Genomic DNA, 12,213 nt, shown 5'->3' with positions numbered 1-12,213 from the left:
AAAGGACTCTCTTCTAGCAGATGAAACATTTCTGTTGGTCAGTTCACCACTTCAGTCTCTGAATCGTTTGCTGTATGATGAACTTATAAAGTCAGTTTTGAAGATTGTTGAAAAATTAGATCTTAAACTAGAAAAGCAGAATATTGGAGATCAGGAGGTAAGACTTGTCATATTCCTTCATGCTGCTAATGATACCTGTCTTTGTTTCCTCATAAATAAAATGGAGGCAGTAATATTTGCACCACCTGTGTTGTAGGGTTACGTAAAGGAAAGTGCTTGGTAAACCTTTAAGTGCTGTATGAATTCAAGCTATTATTTATCATATATTAATTTTGTATTATATGTTGCATTTTTCTGTGGAAAGTTTTTATCACATAATATCTGAATATTCAGAGAGGTTAAAATAACAGCATTTATATAGTACTTTAAGGTGTGTTCAGTGCTTTGCATGTGTTACTTCCTTTGATAAAATGAGGAAAATCCATATATTTAGATTATGAACTCTTTGAAAACACGATGGTGGCTGGTAAGTTGTGGTAGCTGAGGTGATATCTAGTATGAGCCAAGTTTTAAATTTAGCACAGCTGAATGTGGAGAAAAACCATTATTTAAATGCTTAAAAATAGTTGTTCTGTATGTTCAAAAATGTGAGAAAGTTTCCAATAACAACAGATTTGTCTGATAGTTCTAACAGTAGCAGGAAGTGATGCTAAATAATTCTCCTTAGGAGTAAAATGGATTTCTCAAATGAAATAACACATGAAAAGCAGTGCACACACCTTAAAATGCTGTATAAATGCTGTTATTTTAAGCTTTCTATATCCAGATCTTAAGATGTGATGAAAGTTTCACATAGAAAAATGCAACATATAATACAAAATTAACACATAATAAATAACAGCTTGAATTTCACATGACACTTTAAGATTTACCAAGCACTTTCTCTAAACAATTCTCCAAGGTCGGTAGTGCAATGTGCCAGTGGCTTGGTCTTTTCTTCTTAGGCAGCTTTGAAGAGGAGAAAGAGGAAAAGATACTATTTTAAATTAGTCTTAGGAGTTGGGAGATTCAAAGGAAAATTTAATCATGACATAGTGAGGTGAAGTTTAAAAAAAGTTAACACACGTGGATTAAGGTTAATTTAATTCAGAGTAATAGTAATTAGAAGAATGTATGTTTAAGACATAGAAATACATTAAAAGTATGCAGCTTATTTTTAATGCTTCATATTATATCATCTTCTATCACAGGTGCAAGGTTGTTGTTATTAATGGCTTAATGTCTTGTATTATAGCTCTGATTAATCTGTATTCTCTTTACCCAGAGAAACATAGACTCTTAATCTATGGTACATAATGACATTTTTATTTAGTGGCAACTCCTTCGAACCTCAGATATGGTCATTGAGTCTCAGAAAAGGTTTTTAAGTGCAAGAGCAAATGTACTTTACAGTAAATTATTTTTGATGATTTGCTTAATTTACTTGTATTTTAAAGTTTAGGTACATTGAAATGATTGTATCTGCTATGACAGGACACAATATAGAGATTGTTTTTCTTCCACTGTGGCATAATAGGAAGAAAAGTACTGAGACTCAGAAGATCTAGATTGTGTCTTGCTCTTGCTATTTACTACTTATATGACCATATGCAAATCACTTAGTGCTGTTAGACCTTTGTTGCCTCATCTGTAAATTGTAGTGGTTACAAGATTGACTCTTAGCTTTTTGATATGTTATTTTTCTCTTTCAAAAAATTCTCTAGTAATACATTTTCCTACTGAAGCCCTGCTTTGATAATTCATAACTCATGGAAGTACCCTTGAGTTTTCATTCGGTTAGAAAACTAGAAGCTCTTAGATATCAGATTTCCAAAGAAGGGACAGGACAGAATGGAGGAGGTGGCCAACCTAGGGTAAAGACAGCTCATTGGACAGAAAAGGTCTAGTCCTGCCTTCACACCCCCCAAACAGTTTTTCTTGGGGCCTTCTACATAGTAAGCACTTAGTAAATATTTGTTGGATGAATGGTATAATTATTTTTTCAGGATGAGAATGAAGCTAGTGGTGTATGGGTAATTCCAACCTCAGATCCAGCTGCAAACTTGCATCCTGCTAAACCTAAAGATTTTACTGCCTTCATTAATCTGGTGGAGTTTTGCAGGTATTTTTTTTTTAAATTACAGTTATTTAAGTGTGAAACTTACTATAATTCATGGCCATGATGTAGTGTAACAATTATAAAAACATTCAGGGCCTTGTAACTAAAAGAGTACTGAATGTTTAAAACAATTTTAAAAGATTGATCATTAAGATATATAGGAAATTGTCATGGTGAGCAGTTTAATATACTTAAAACAGCCTAAAGTTTGAAGATTTGAATGGACAGTCTTTTGGTATTAGAAACCATTTTTCTTTCTAGGAAAGGATGACATAATTTCCTCAAACACATTCCCCTTAGAAGTGTCAGTTGTCATACTTATTTAATGAAATAGGTAGATTTGTTCAATTTATGTCCCTCATATTTTCAAAATTTGAATAGAAAATACTTGTGAAATAAATTCCCACATACATTTTAAAGTAAATGTCTTTATTTTTTTGCAGAGAAATCCTTCCTGAGAAGCACATTCAGTTTTTTGAACCGTGGATATACTCATTTGGATATGAGTTGATTTTGCAGTCTACACGCTTACCTCTCATTAGTGGATTCTACAAATTACTTGCTGTTGCAGTAAGAAATGCCAAAAAATTAAGATACTTTGAGGTAAGACATTATACAGGATTTCATTATTTTACAAATAACACAAATTTTTATATATGTTCTATTCATATCCATTGGCACTCAATCTAATAAGAATTCACTTCAATGAAATACCAAAAATGAGGGCTTGTGCTTAGGTTTCAGTTTGTCTAAAGCATCTCTACTGAGTTTTTTCCGTTGATGAGCCAATTTGTGTGTGTCCAATTTTTACAAATATATAATTATCACACATTTTGTTTTCTTAGGTTAACAATCCTCTCTTAAGTGTAATGTTGCCCAATTAGTGATTTGTGGATAGTAACCAACATGTAATAATTTATTTTTGTTTCAGGGTCATGTTCCTCAGTGATTAACTATCAGCATGTTTGGTGTAGATTTTTTTTCTCTAGGCAAGAGATAGATCTATTATATAAGATTAGATTAGAATTTCCCATCTGGTAGCAAATCCTACATTCTTTCCTGCTGAATGTTCTCTCACCTCTGGGTTTTCTTGACATTCTTTTCTCCTGGGACTCTCCTCCTTCTCTTAACTCCCTTCATCTCTTTTGCTATATTATTTGTATCATACCCCCTAACTGTGGCCTAATCCCAGGCTGTCTTCTGGGACCTCTTTTCTCTCTCCCTTGAAGATCTTAAAAACTCCCATGGATTTAATTATCATCTCTGCATCTGTATATCTAACCAATTCTTTCTTTCTTTCTTTTTTTTTTTTTGTGTGTATGAGGCAATCAGAGTTGTGACTTGCCCACGGTCACACAACTAGTAAGTGTCAAGTGTCTGAAGACAGATTCGAACTCAGGTCCTCCTGAGTCCAAGGTCAGAACTCTATCCACTGTACCACCTAACAGCCCCTAGACAACTCTCTCAGCTGAATTCCCTTTACTATATCTCTAACTGTTGATTAGGTTTTTCTTTCTTTTGTTGTTTAATCAGTCAGTTACCCATTATATTCTAGTCTCTTATATTCCAAGCGTTGTACTAAGTACTGAGAATACAAATAGGCAGTAGGAAAAATGTGCATGCCCACAGGAAGCTTTACAGTTTTTTTTTTCTTCCTACATTTTAGTTGAGTCTTTTTTTTTTTTTGGCTAGGTAATAGGGTTAAGTGACTTGCCCAGGGTCACACAGCTAGTGTCAAGTGTCTGAGGCCATATTTGAACTCAGGTCCTCCTGACTCCAGGGCCAGTGCTCCAGTCACTGTGCCACCTAGCTGCCCCCTTTTCTTCCTACATTTTATTTTGTTTTTCAATTAATAGACATTTATTTTCTCTTTCCTACGCAACTCCCAATTTAAAAGCGAAAAGAAAAGATTCTTGTAACAAATACACATGGTCAGGCAAAAAAAAAATCCCAGATTTTCTGTGTCCAATAATGTATATCTCATTCTGCAGCATGAATCCATCACCCCTGCCTTTTGGACTCTTTAAATTGGGTGTTCCACAGACATCTTGCCCTCCTACTTAACATGTTCAAAATAGAGTTCATTATTTTCCTCTTTCCCTACTCCCCAAACCTACTCTTCTTCCTAACTCTTTCTCTCTCTCCACCCCGCCATGCCCCCCAGGTTGTAAGTTCCTTGAGGGCAGAGGCTGTCTTTTGGTTCTTTTTGCATCTCAGTGCTTAGCATAGTGCCTGACACATAGTAGGTGCTTAATAAATGTTTATGGAATTGAATTTTTCTGTCAAAGGCATCATCATTCTTCTAGTCACCTAGGTTAATTATACTCATTATCCTTCACCCCACATATACAATTAGTTGCCATCTTTGTCATTTCTTACTTGGATAATAGCTCTTGTGTTTGACCTCCTCTCACTTCTCATATAGCTACCACCTTTTTGTTCAGGTTTTCATCACCTTTCACCTGGACTGTTGCAGTAGTCTTCTAAGTGATTTTCCTGTCTTTTTTTTTTTTTTTTTCCACGATTTTCTTGCATCACTCTCAGTTTTTCCTCTGCTTCTCTTACTTGCTTCTCAAAATCCTTTTTGAGCTCTTCCAAGGCCTGGGACTGATTCATATTTTTCTTGGAGGGTTTGTAGGATGTAGGAGCTTTGGCTTTGTTGTCTTCTTCTGGTTGTATGTTTTGATCTTCTTTGTCACCAAAGTTAGATAATATAGTCTGACTCTTTTTGCGCTGCTTACTCATGATCCCAACCAATTACTTGAGTTTTAAACTCTTTATTAAGGTAAGAGTCCGTTTCCAATGTGGAGAATGTATTGTCCCAAGCTTCGGGGGTTTGTACAGCTGTTTTCAGAGGTACTTCTAGGGATCTGTAAATTTTCAGTTCTTCCAGGGTGGTATGATAAGGGGTGAGGTGTTTTCTCTCCACCACCACAACAAGCTCCACCGCAGCAGCACTCCTCCTTGCCCCAAGACTGCCCCTCAGAACTGTGACCCAGATCCAAGCACAGGCAAAGCAAGAGATTCCTGCCTCAGCACTGGCAAAGAGATCCTTGCAAATCCCCCTCTGATCAGCCACTCGATTCCCCCTCAGTCTGTGGGCCAGAAGCTCAGGAAAAAGCCGAGGCCCGGGCCACATTCGAGACTTGCGGCTGAGACCTAGCTCCTCTCTCACCGCAGTCACAGACTTCTCCCACTGACCTTCTAAGTTGTCTTTGGCATTCAGGGGTTGAGAAGTCTGGAAACTGCCACAGCTGCCTGCGATTCAGTCCTCTGAGGCCTGCTCCAGGGTCGCTGTGGCCTGCGCGCCCACGCTGAACTGTGCTGCTCTCCCCACCTGGCACTATATACCTTTCTGATCAACCATCCAGGCTGTCTTTGGCTGGAAATTTGTTTCACTCTGTCTTTTTGTGGCTTCTGCTGCCTTAGAATTTGTTTAGAGCCACTAGGTATTTGGAGGGCTTTGGGAGAGAGCTCAAGACAGTCACTGCTTTCCCTCCGCCATCTTCACAACATGTTTTTAATAAGGGACATGATTTTCCTATCTTAAGTCTCTCTACCTTACCAGTCTATTCTGTGCACAGTTACCAATGTGATTTTCCCTAAATGCAGCTCTGACCATGTCATCCCTCCCCCTCTTTTTTGGGGGGGGGCAGGTGGGCTAGGCAATGGGGCTTTAAGTGACTTGCCCAGGATCACACAGCTAGTAAGTGTTATGTGTCTGAGGCCAGATTTGAACTCAGGTCCTCCTGACTCCAGGATGGTGCTCTATCCACTTCGCTGCCTAGCTGCCCCTTGTTTAGTAAATTCCAATGGCTCTCTATTACCTCTAGGATACCATTCCAGGCTTATTATATATTATTGTCTTTTCTACACTGTGGCAGAGCCACACTGGCTTTTTCTTTGTTCCTCATACACAACACTGCATTTCACGTCTCCATGCTTTTGTACTGATCTCTCCTGTGTCCAGAATGCACTGTCTTCTCACCTCAGCCTCCTAGAAGCTTCACAGTAAGTATGACCTTTTTACCTGATGCGTCTCCTAATGTCTTCTTGTGCTAATGCCTTTCCTTCCGAAACAATTTTGTATATATTGTGAATGTACTTGTATATGTACATGTGGTCTCCCTCGATAGGATGTAAGATCCTTCAGAGCAGGAGCTGTTTCGCTTTTGTTTTTAGATTTCTCAGCATGTAGGACAGAGCCTGGCCCATAGTAGATACTTAAGAAATAAGTGGTGATTGGTAGAGCACTCGGCCTGGAGTCAGGAAGGACCTGAGTTCAAATACATTTTCAGACACTGTTTGACTATGTGACCCTGGGCAAGTCATTTAACCTCTGTCTCAGTTTCCTTGTGGAAAATGGGAATAATAATAATAGCTCCTACCCTTGCATGGTTGTTTTTGAAAATTACATGAAATAATATCTCTACAGTGGCACATAGTAGGTATTTAATAAATGCTTATTAATCCTTCCACCTTTCACAATCAGCTCTAGTACCTTACATCTTCCTAGAGATTGATTAGTGACTTGAAGGATCAGTATATAAGTGTAGTAATATGGTCAAGACCTTGGGCAAATTTCTTAACATCTCTAAACTTCGGTTTCCTTATCCTAAGAAACAGTGTTGGAAGCATGGAACCATAAGATTGCTTTCAACTCTAAAAATATGATCTTATGAACTCTTTATCCAGCGTTAAAAAACTTGAACTTAAAAAAAAAATTAAGTTAAACTTTTTATTTTTTAATTAGGTGAGGTTAAGTGACTTGCCCAGGGTCACACAGCTAGTAAGTGTCAAGTGTCTGGTCTGAGACCAGATTTAAACTCAAGTCCTTCTGACTTTAGGGCCCGTGCTCTATCCACTGCGCCACCTAGCTGCCCCGACTTAAACTTTCTTTGAATGAACAAAAATCTATTTTCTTTCCTCTCCTATTTCCCTACTCCCCATTGGGGATGGGGAGCAGGAGAGCAGATGAGAGGGTGGGGAGAAGAAAAACAAAACCTTTGTAACAAAAATGCATAGTCAACCAAACAATTCCTTCATTCGTCATGTCTAAAAAATGTCTCATTTTTTTACCCTGAGTTCATCACCTCTTATTTTTTTTATTAATTTATTTTTAGTTTTCAGCATTCACTTCCATAAGTTTTTGAGTTTTAAATTTTCTCCCTCTCCCTCCCTGCCTGCCTCCTAAGACAGTGTACAATCTGATATAGGCTCTACATAAAAATTCCTATTAAACATTTTCACATTGGTCCTGTTGCAAAGAAGAATTAAAACCAGTAGGAGGAACCACAAGAAAGAAGAAACAAAACAAAACAGAAGGAAAAAAAAAGCAAATTGTATGCTTTGCATTCAAACTTCATAGTTCTTCCTTTGGATTTGGATAGCATTTTCTAGCAGGAGACTTTTGGAGATGTCTTAGATTCTTGCATTGCTGAGAAGGGCTAAGTCTGTCAAAGGTAGTCATTACATAATGTATTGCCTCTCTTACTAAGAGGTGGATAGCATACTTCATCTAGCTTACACTTTGGGAAAAATTAAAATCATATTCCTCTCTAAAAAAAAAGTTGGTGACTTCAGGGTTATAGCAGTGTCTCAGAGTATGAGGATCCCATCATAAATGTTAAAAAGTTCATAGATGTCTTCCTGATAGTAGTTGTGTTACTTATATATTTGTTGATTAAGAAAATAATCGATAGAAAGCTACTATGAATTAAGTAGTACTTTTAAATGAATTTGTATTTTATTAATCACAATTGAATGTATATGCAAAAGTGGTAATAGGTGCGTGTGCAAGATACTTATTCAGCCTACAGAAGTGGTATTTTCTCATTTATTATACTGAGTCATTTAATGAGTTGGGTCCCATGCAATGATTTTCTAAAAGTTGATAACTACTAGGTTATCATTTCATTTATGTATGACATGATGTTATACTTTATTTGACAGGGACTAAGCCCAAAGAGTCACAAAAAATCTCCTGAAGACCCTGAAAAGTATTCTTGTTTTGCGTTATTTGCAAAGTTTGGAAAAGAGGTAACTTTTTAAAAAGTTTTATACATATATTAAACTGTCTAATTGTTGCAAAGGAGTGACCCTGAGTTCTCATAGGTTCTGCCCATGTAGTGTAAACTTTCATAGATTCTAGCAGGTTGGAGATGCTTCGGATATATGATTGGTGATAGATATCTATCATCTCAAGAGTCACTTATTTAGATTCAGAGAGGTTTATAACACAGTTGGCTCAATGGTGATGAATTTTTCATCCATAGTAACTTACAGTGGCCATAAATTCATTGAGTTATTGTGATGCACCTCGGTGGAGGGAGTACTGTTGAACTTACAGATTTTTCAAGAGCTATTTTCCTATCTTGTCAGTAATTATTTTAAAATTAACAATATATAGAAAAAGCCCTGATGGTCAAAGACAGGTTTCTGTTGATTATTTTAAAATTTCCTTATTGAATCCAAGTGAGAATATACTAAAAATCATTGGCTATAGTGAAACCGTATATACTGTAACTTCTCTAAATAGCAAAGATATTAGTTATCCTTTATAATTGTCAGATTACCTTTAGCTATAGTGCTGTCTTTCAGCTTTTCTTGTAAGTAACTTGGGTTGTGATGATAATTCAGTACTAAATTTATAGTTTAATATCTTATGCAGAAGATCTAGAATCTAATTACTAAATCTGCCATAAATGGGAAAAACATTTACTTTTAAATATGTCTTCAGATGACAACCTATGTTTATTTAAACATTATTACTTGAATAATTATTATTATTTTATTGAAGGTATCAGTAAAAATGAAGCAATATAAAGATGAACTGTTAGCTTCCTGTTTGAACTTTGTACTGTGCTTGCCACATGACATCATTGAACTGGATATTAAAGCTTATGTTCCTGCATTACAGGTTGGTTTCTATATTATAAATCAAATTATATTTTCCTTAATGATTACTAATCTTTAGAGAACCATATTAAACATTATGCTATACTCTAACTATTTGTGTGTTCTCTTTGCTATACGGAACTTAGAAGATTTTAATGATAAAAGATCTGGTTGGTAGGTTACCTCTCAAATCAAAGCCAATGTATTTCTTTAGTTCTTATTTTTTAATTTTTTCCTTAGTTCTTATTGGTTCCTTGTGACATTTACTTTGTTGTATGTATTAATATACAGATGGCTTTTAAATTGGGCCTAAGTTATACCCCACTGGCAGAAGTAGGCCTGAATGCCCTAGAAGAGTGGTCATTGTACATACCAAAACATACAATCCAGCCACATTACAAAGACATTTTACCTTGCCTTGACAGTTACTTGAAAACCGCAGCATTATCAGGTAAGTCAAAGAAAATTGATGACTTGTAAAACTTAAATTAGAAAAGAGAATTAGTGACAAAGTAACTTTTAATATTCTTCTAACTTAGATAATTTGAGTAGAAAAGTATGTTCTTTTTTCACTGTACTGAAAAATGATAGATGTAATTCTTCTCCTTCCCACAGCAGCATAATATAATAGAAAAATTACTATCTTAGGAGTCGGCAGACTTAAGTTCTAGGTCAGACTCTATCATGAACTAGTTTGTTTTTTTTTTTTTAATAATTTTTTAATTTTTAGTTTTCAACATTCACTTCCATAAGATTTTGAGTTTTAAATTTTCTCCCCCTCCCTCTACTCCCTACCGTCCAAAACGGCATGTAACCTCATATAGCTTTACTTATACATTCGTATTAAGCATATTTTCCCATTAGTCATGATGTAAAGAACAATTAGAACTAATGGGAGGAACTATAAGAATGATAGCTTTTTGTTTTTTAAATTAAATGTTCCATTGATGATTTTTTAAATATCACGAACTCTTCCCAATGACTTGATTCTGCCTCTTGTAACAAAGAAGTATAGGTAAGCAAAAGAAATAGTGTGTTGATATTTTCTCATTTTATCAGTAGCCTACTGTATGTTGGCCAGAATCTACATTGTATTGCCCTTCTTATGGACTTTGGAGGGGAGGCATGTTTCATCACTGAGACCAAAATTATTCACTGTTTTGATCATATTTCTGTTATTGTTCAGTATTATATTCCTTTACAGCAAGTATCATGGATTTGGATCTTAAAGGGAAGATAAAGATGATATGGTCCAACTACCCTTATTTTATAGGTGAGAATGCTAAGTTACAGAGAGGTTAAGTTGATTTGACAAAGGCCATACAGAGAGTAAGTAGAGTCAGGATTCGAACACATGAGCTTTGACTCTAAATATGCTGCTTTTCACTGTATTGTGCAGCATTGTGGTCACTGAGTCAAGTGGTCTGTTGGCACTGCTCACTTTGTTCTGTATCAGTTTCTACAAGTAACATAAATTTTCTTGAATTCTGTGTATTTGCCATTTCTTACAGTGAAATAACATGTCATTACATTTGTTCCCCAGAATTTATTTAGCTGTACACCCAATCAATGAACATCCACTTGGTTTTTGGCTCTGTGCTGCCACAAAAGTGTTTTTAAAAGTTTGTATATACCTGAAGCCTTTTTTTCTTCTTTGACCTCTTTGGGATATGTGCAACTAGTAGCTTAATCACTGGGTCAAAAGGTTATCCATAGTTCAGTGACTTTTTCAATATAATTCAAAATTTTTTCTAGATCAGTTGAAAAAATTCATGGTTCTTCCGACAATGTCTTAATGTTCCTGTTTTCCTACAGCTTCTCCCTAAAGTTTATTATTATCATCTTTTGTCATTGATTATTTAATGTGAGATGAAGCTTCACAATTATTTTAATGGACATTTTTCTTATTAGTGACAATGAAACATTGTTGGTAGTTTATATTGCTTCTTTTAAGAACTGACTGTTCACATCTTTTGACCCTTTCATATTGGGGAATGGCATTTGTCCTTTATATTAATTCCCTAAATATCTTGGAATATATATCTCTTACCTAGCCATTTGACATGGGGCAAATCATTTCCTCTTTCTGGTACTTTCTTATATTGAAAATGAAGGGGTTAGACCATGTTTTTTCTAAGTTCTTTTTCATCTATTAAATTCTATTATTTATAATATAATATAATTTGAGAAAAATCTGAGGAAAAGCCATTCATTCACTGGTGTCTTAATTTAAGATATAACAAATTGTAACTTCAGCAGTCAGAACTATTGAACCATCATCTACCATTGTTCCTAGCACATAATAGAATTACAGACTTAAAGAATTTTTAGTGCTACTGTAATTTGAAGAGACCTAAGACCATCTACTCTACCTGTTTCATTTTTCAGATGAGGAAACTGGGGCCCACATAGGGAGTATACCTTTACCTGTGTTTAGGCAAATCCTTAATGTTAGAGCCAGAATGAATTCCAGGCCTTAGGTTCCATGATTCTTATGTTATTAAAGCATTCTATAAAATGTAAAGTGTTGTATAGATAGGAGCTGTTGCTATTTGCACTATACTGGCATCATTGAAACAGTTGGTTCGTTGAAGGAATGAATGAAAGAAGTTGACCTGTTAAAGCTATCAGAGGATTAAGTAATAATTTTGTTGAACTTCTATTTAGTTAGTTTTGATTGCTGTTTTTTTTTGTTATTGTGTGTTACATTTTGTGTAGGTGACCTAGTCGGTTTATTTTATTTGAAACATAACAATGTGAGATTGAAAATAGGTGTTATGGAAGAAAAAAGTTTGAGAAGAGATTTAAAGGAAAAAAAAATTATTTGTAGGGGAGGGGAGTGGGCATAGTGAGATTTTTCCAAGTATGAAAATCAGCATTTAGAAAGGAAATGAATGGCAATGCCTATTTGAATAAAGAGAGAAAAGCATTATATTTGATAGGAGAAAATAGTTGAAAGTCAGAGTCAGATTCATTAATCAAATAGAAAAGGGATTATCACAATGTATTATGTGGGAATTAAGACCACCAAATAAAGAGAAGATAGTGACTTTATTTTTGAAACATTGCTCATATTAAATGCATATTGCCATGGATGAATATTATTTGTAAGAATCACTAAAAGAAAGACTTATAAATTTCTTGTGATCAGTTGTTGT

General features: G+C 35.4%; 1 protein-coding gene across 4 annotated transcripts in view; it reads left to right on the top strand.

Moving 5' to 3' along the window:
- LOC114053672 (DNA-dependent protein kinase catalytic subunit-like) overlaps positions 1-12,213 on the top strand; it is a 167,918-nt gene that overhangs the window by 21,480 nt on the left and 134,225 nt on the right. For 3 of the 4 annotated variants that reach the window (XM_027876781.1, XM_027876780.1, XM_027876778.1), the window contains exons 16-22: positions 5-157; positions 2,046-2,161; positions 2,602-2,761; positions 8,111-8,197; positions 8,958-9,077; positions 9,347-9,506; positions 10,260-10,328. In XM_027876781.1, coding sequence (XP_027732582.1) covers positions 5-157; positions 2,046-2,161; positions 2,602-2,761; positions 8,111-8,197; positions 8,958-9,077; positions 9,347-9,506; positions 10,260-10,328 — 865 coding nt within the window. The remainder of the gene's footprint in view (positions 1-4; positions 158-2,045; positions 2,162-2,601; positions 2,762-8,110; positions 8,198-8,957; positions 9,078-9,346; positions 9,507-10,259; positions 10,329-12,213) is intronic. The other variant, XM_027876779.1, reaches the window with a different exon arrangement.

This window comes from Vombatus ursinus, unplaced genomic scaffold (assembly GCF_900497805.2).
Source record: "Vombatus ursinus unplaced genomic scaffold, bare-nosed wombat genome assembly UNPS02014812.1, whole genome shotgun sequence".
Lineage (NCBI taxonomy): Eukaryota > Metazoa > Chordata > Mammalia > Diprotodontia > Vombatidae > Vombatus > Vombatus ursinus.
The sequence above is the reverse complement of the archived record's forward strand: the minus strand, read 5'-3'. Positions and strand labels throughout refer to the sequence as shown.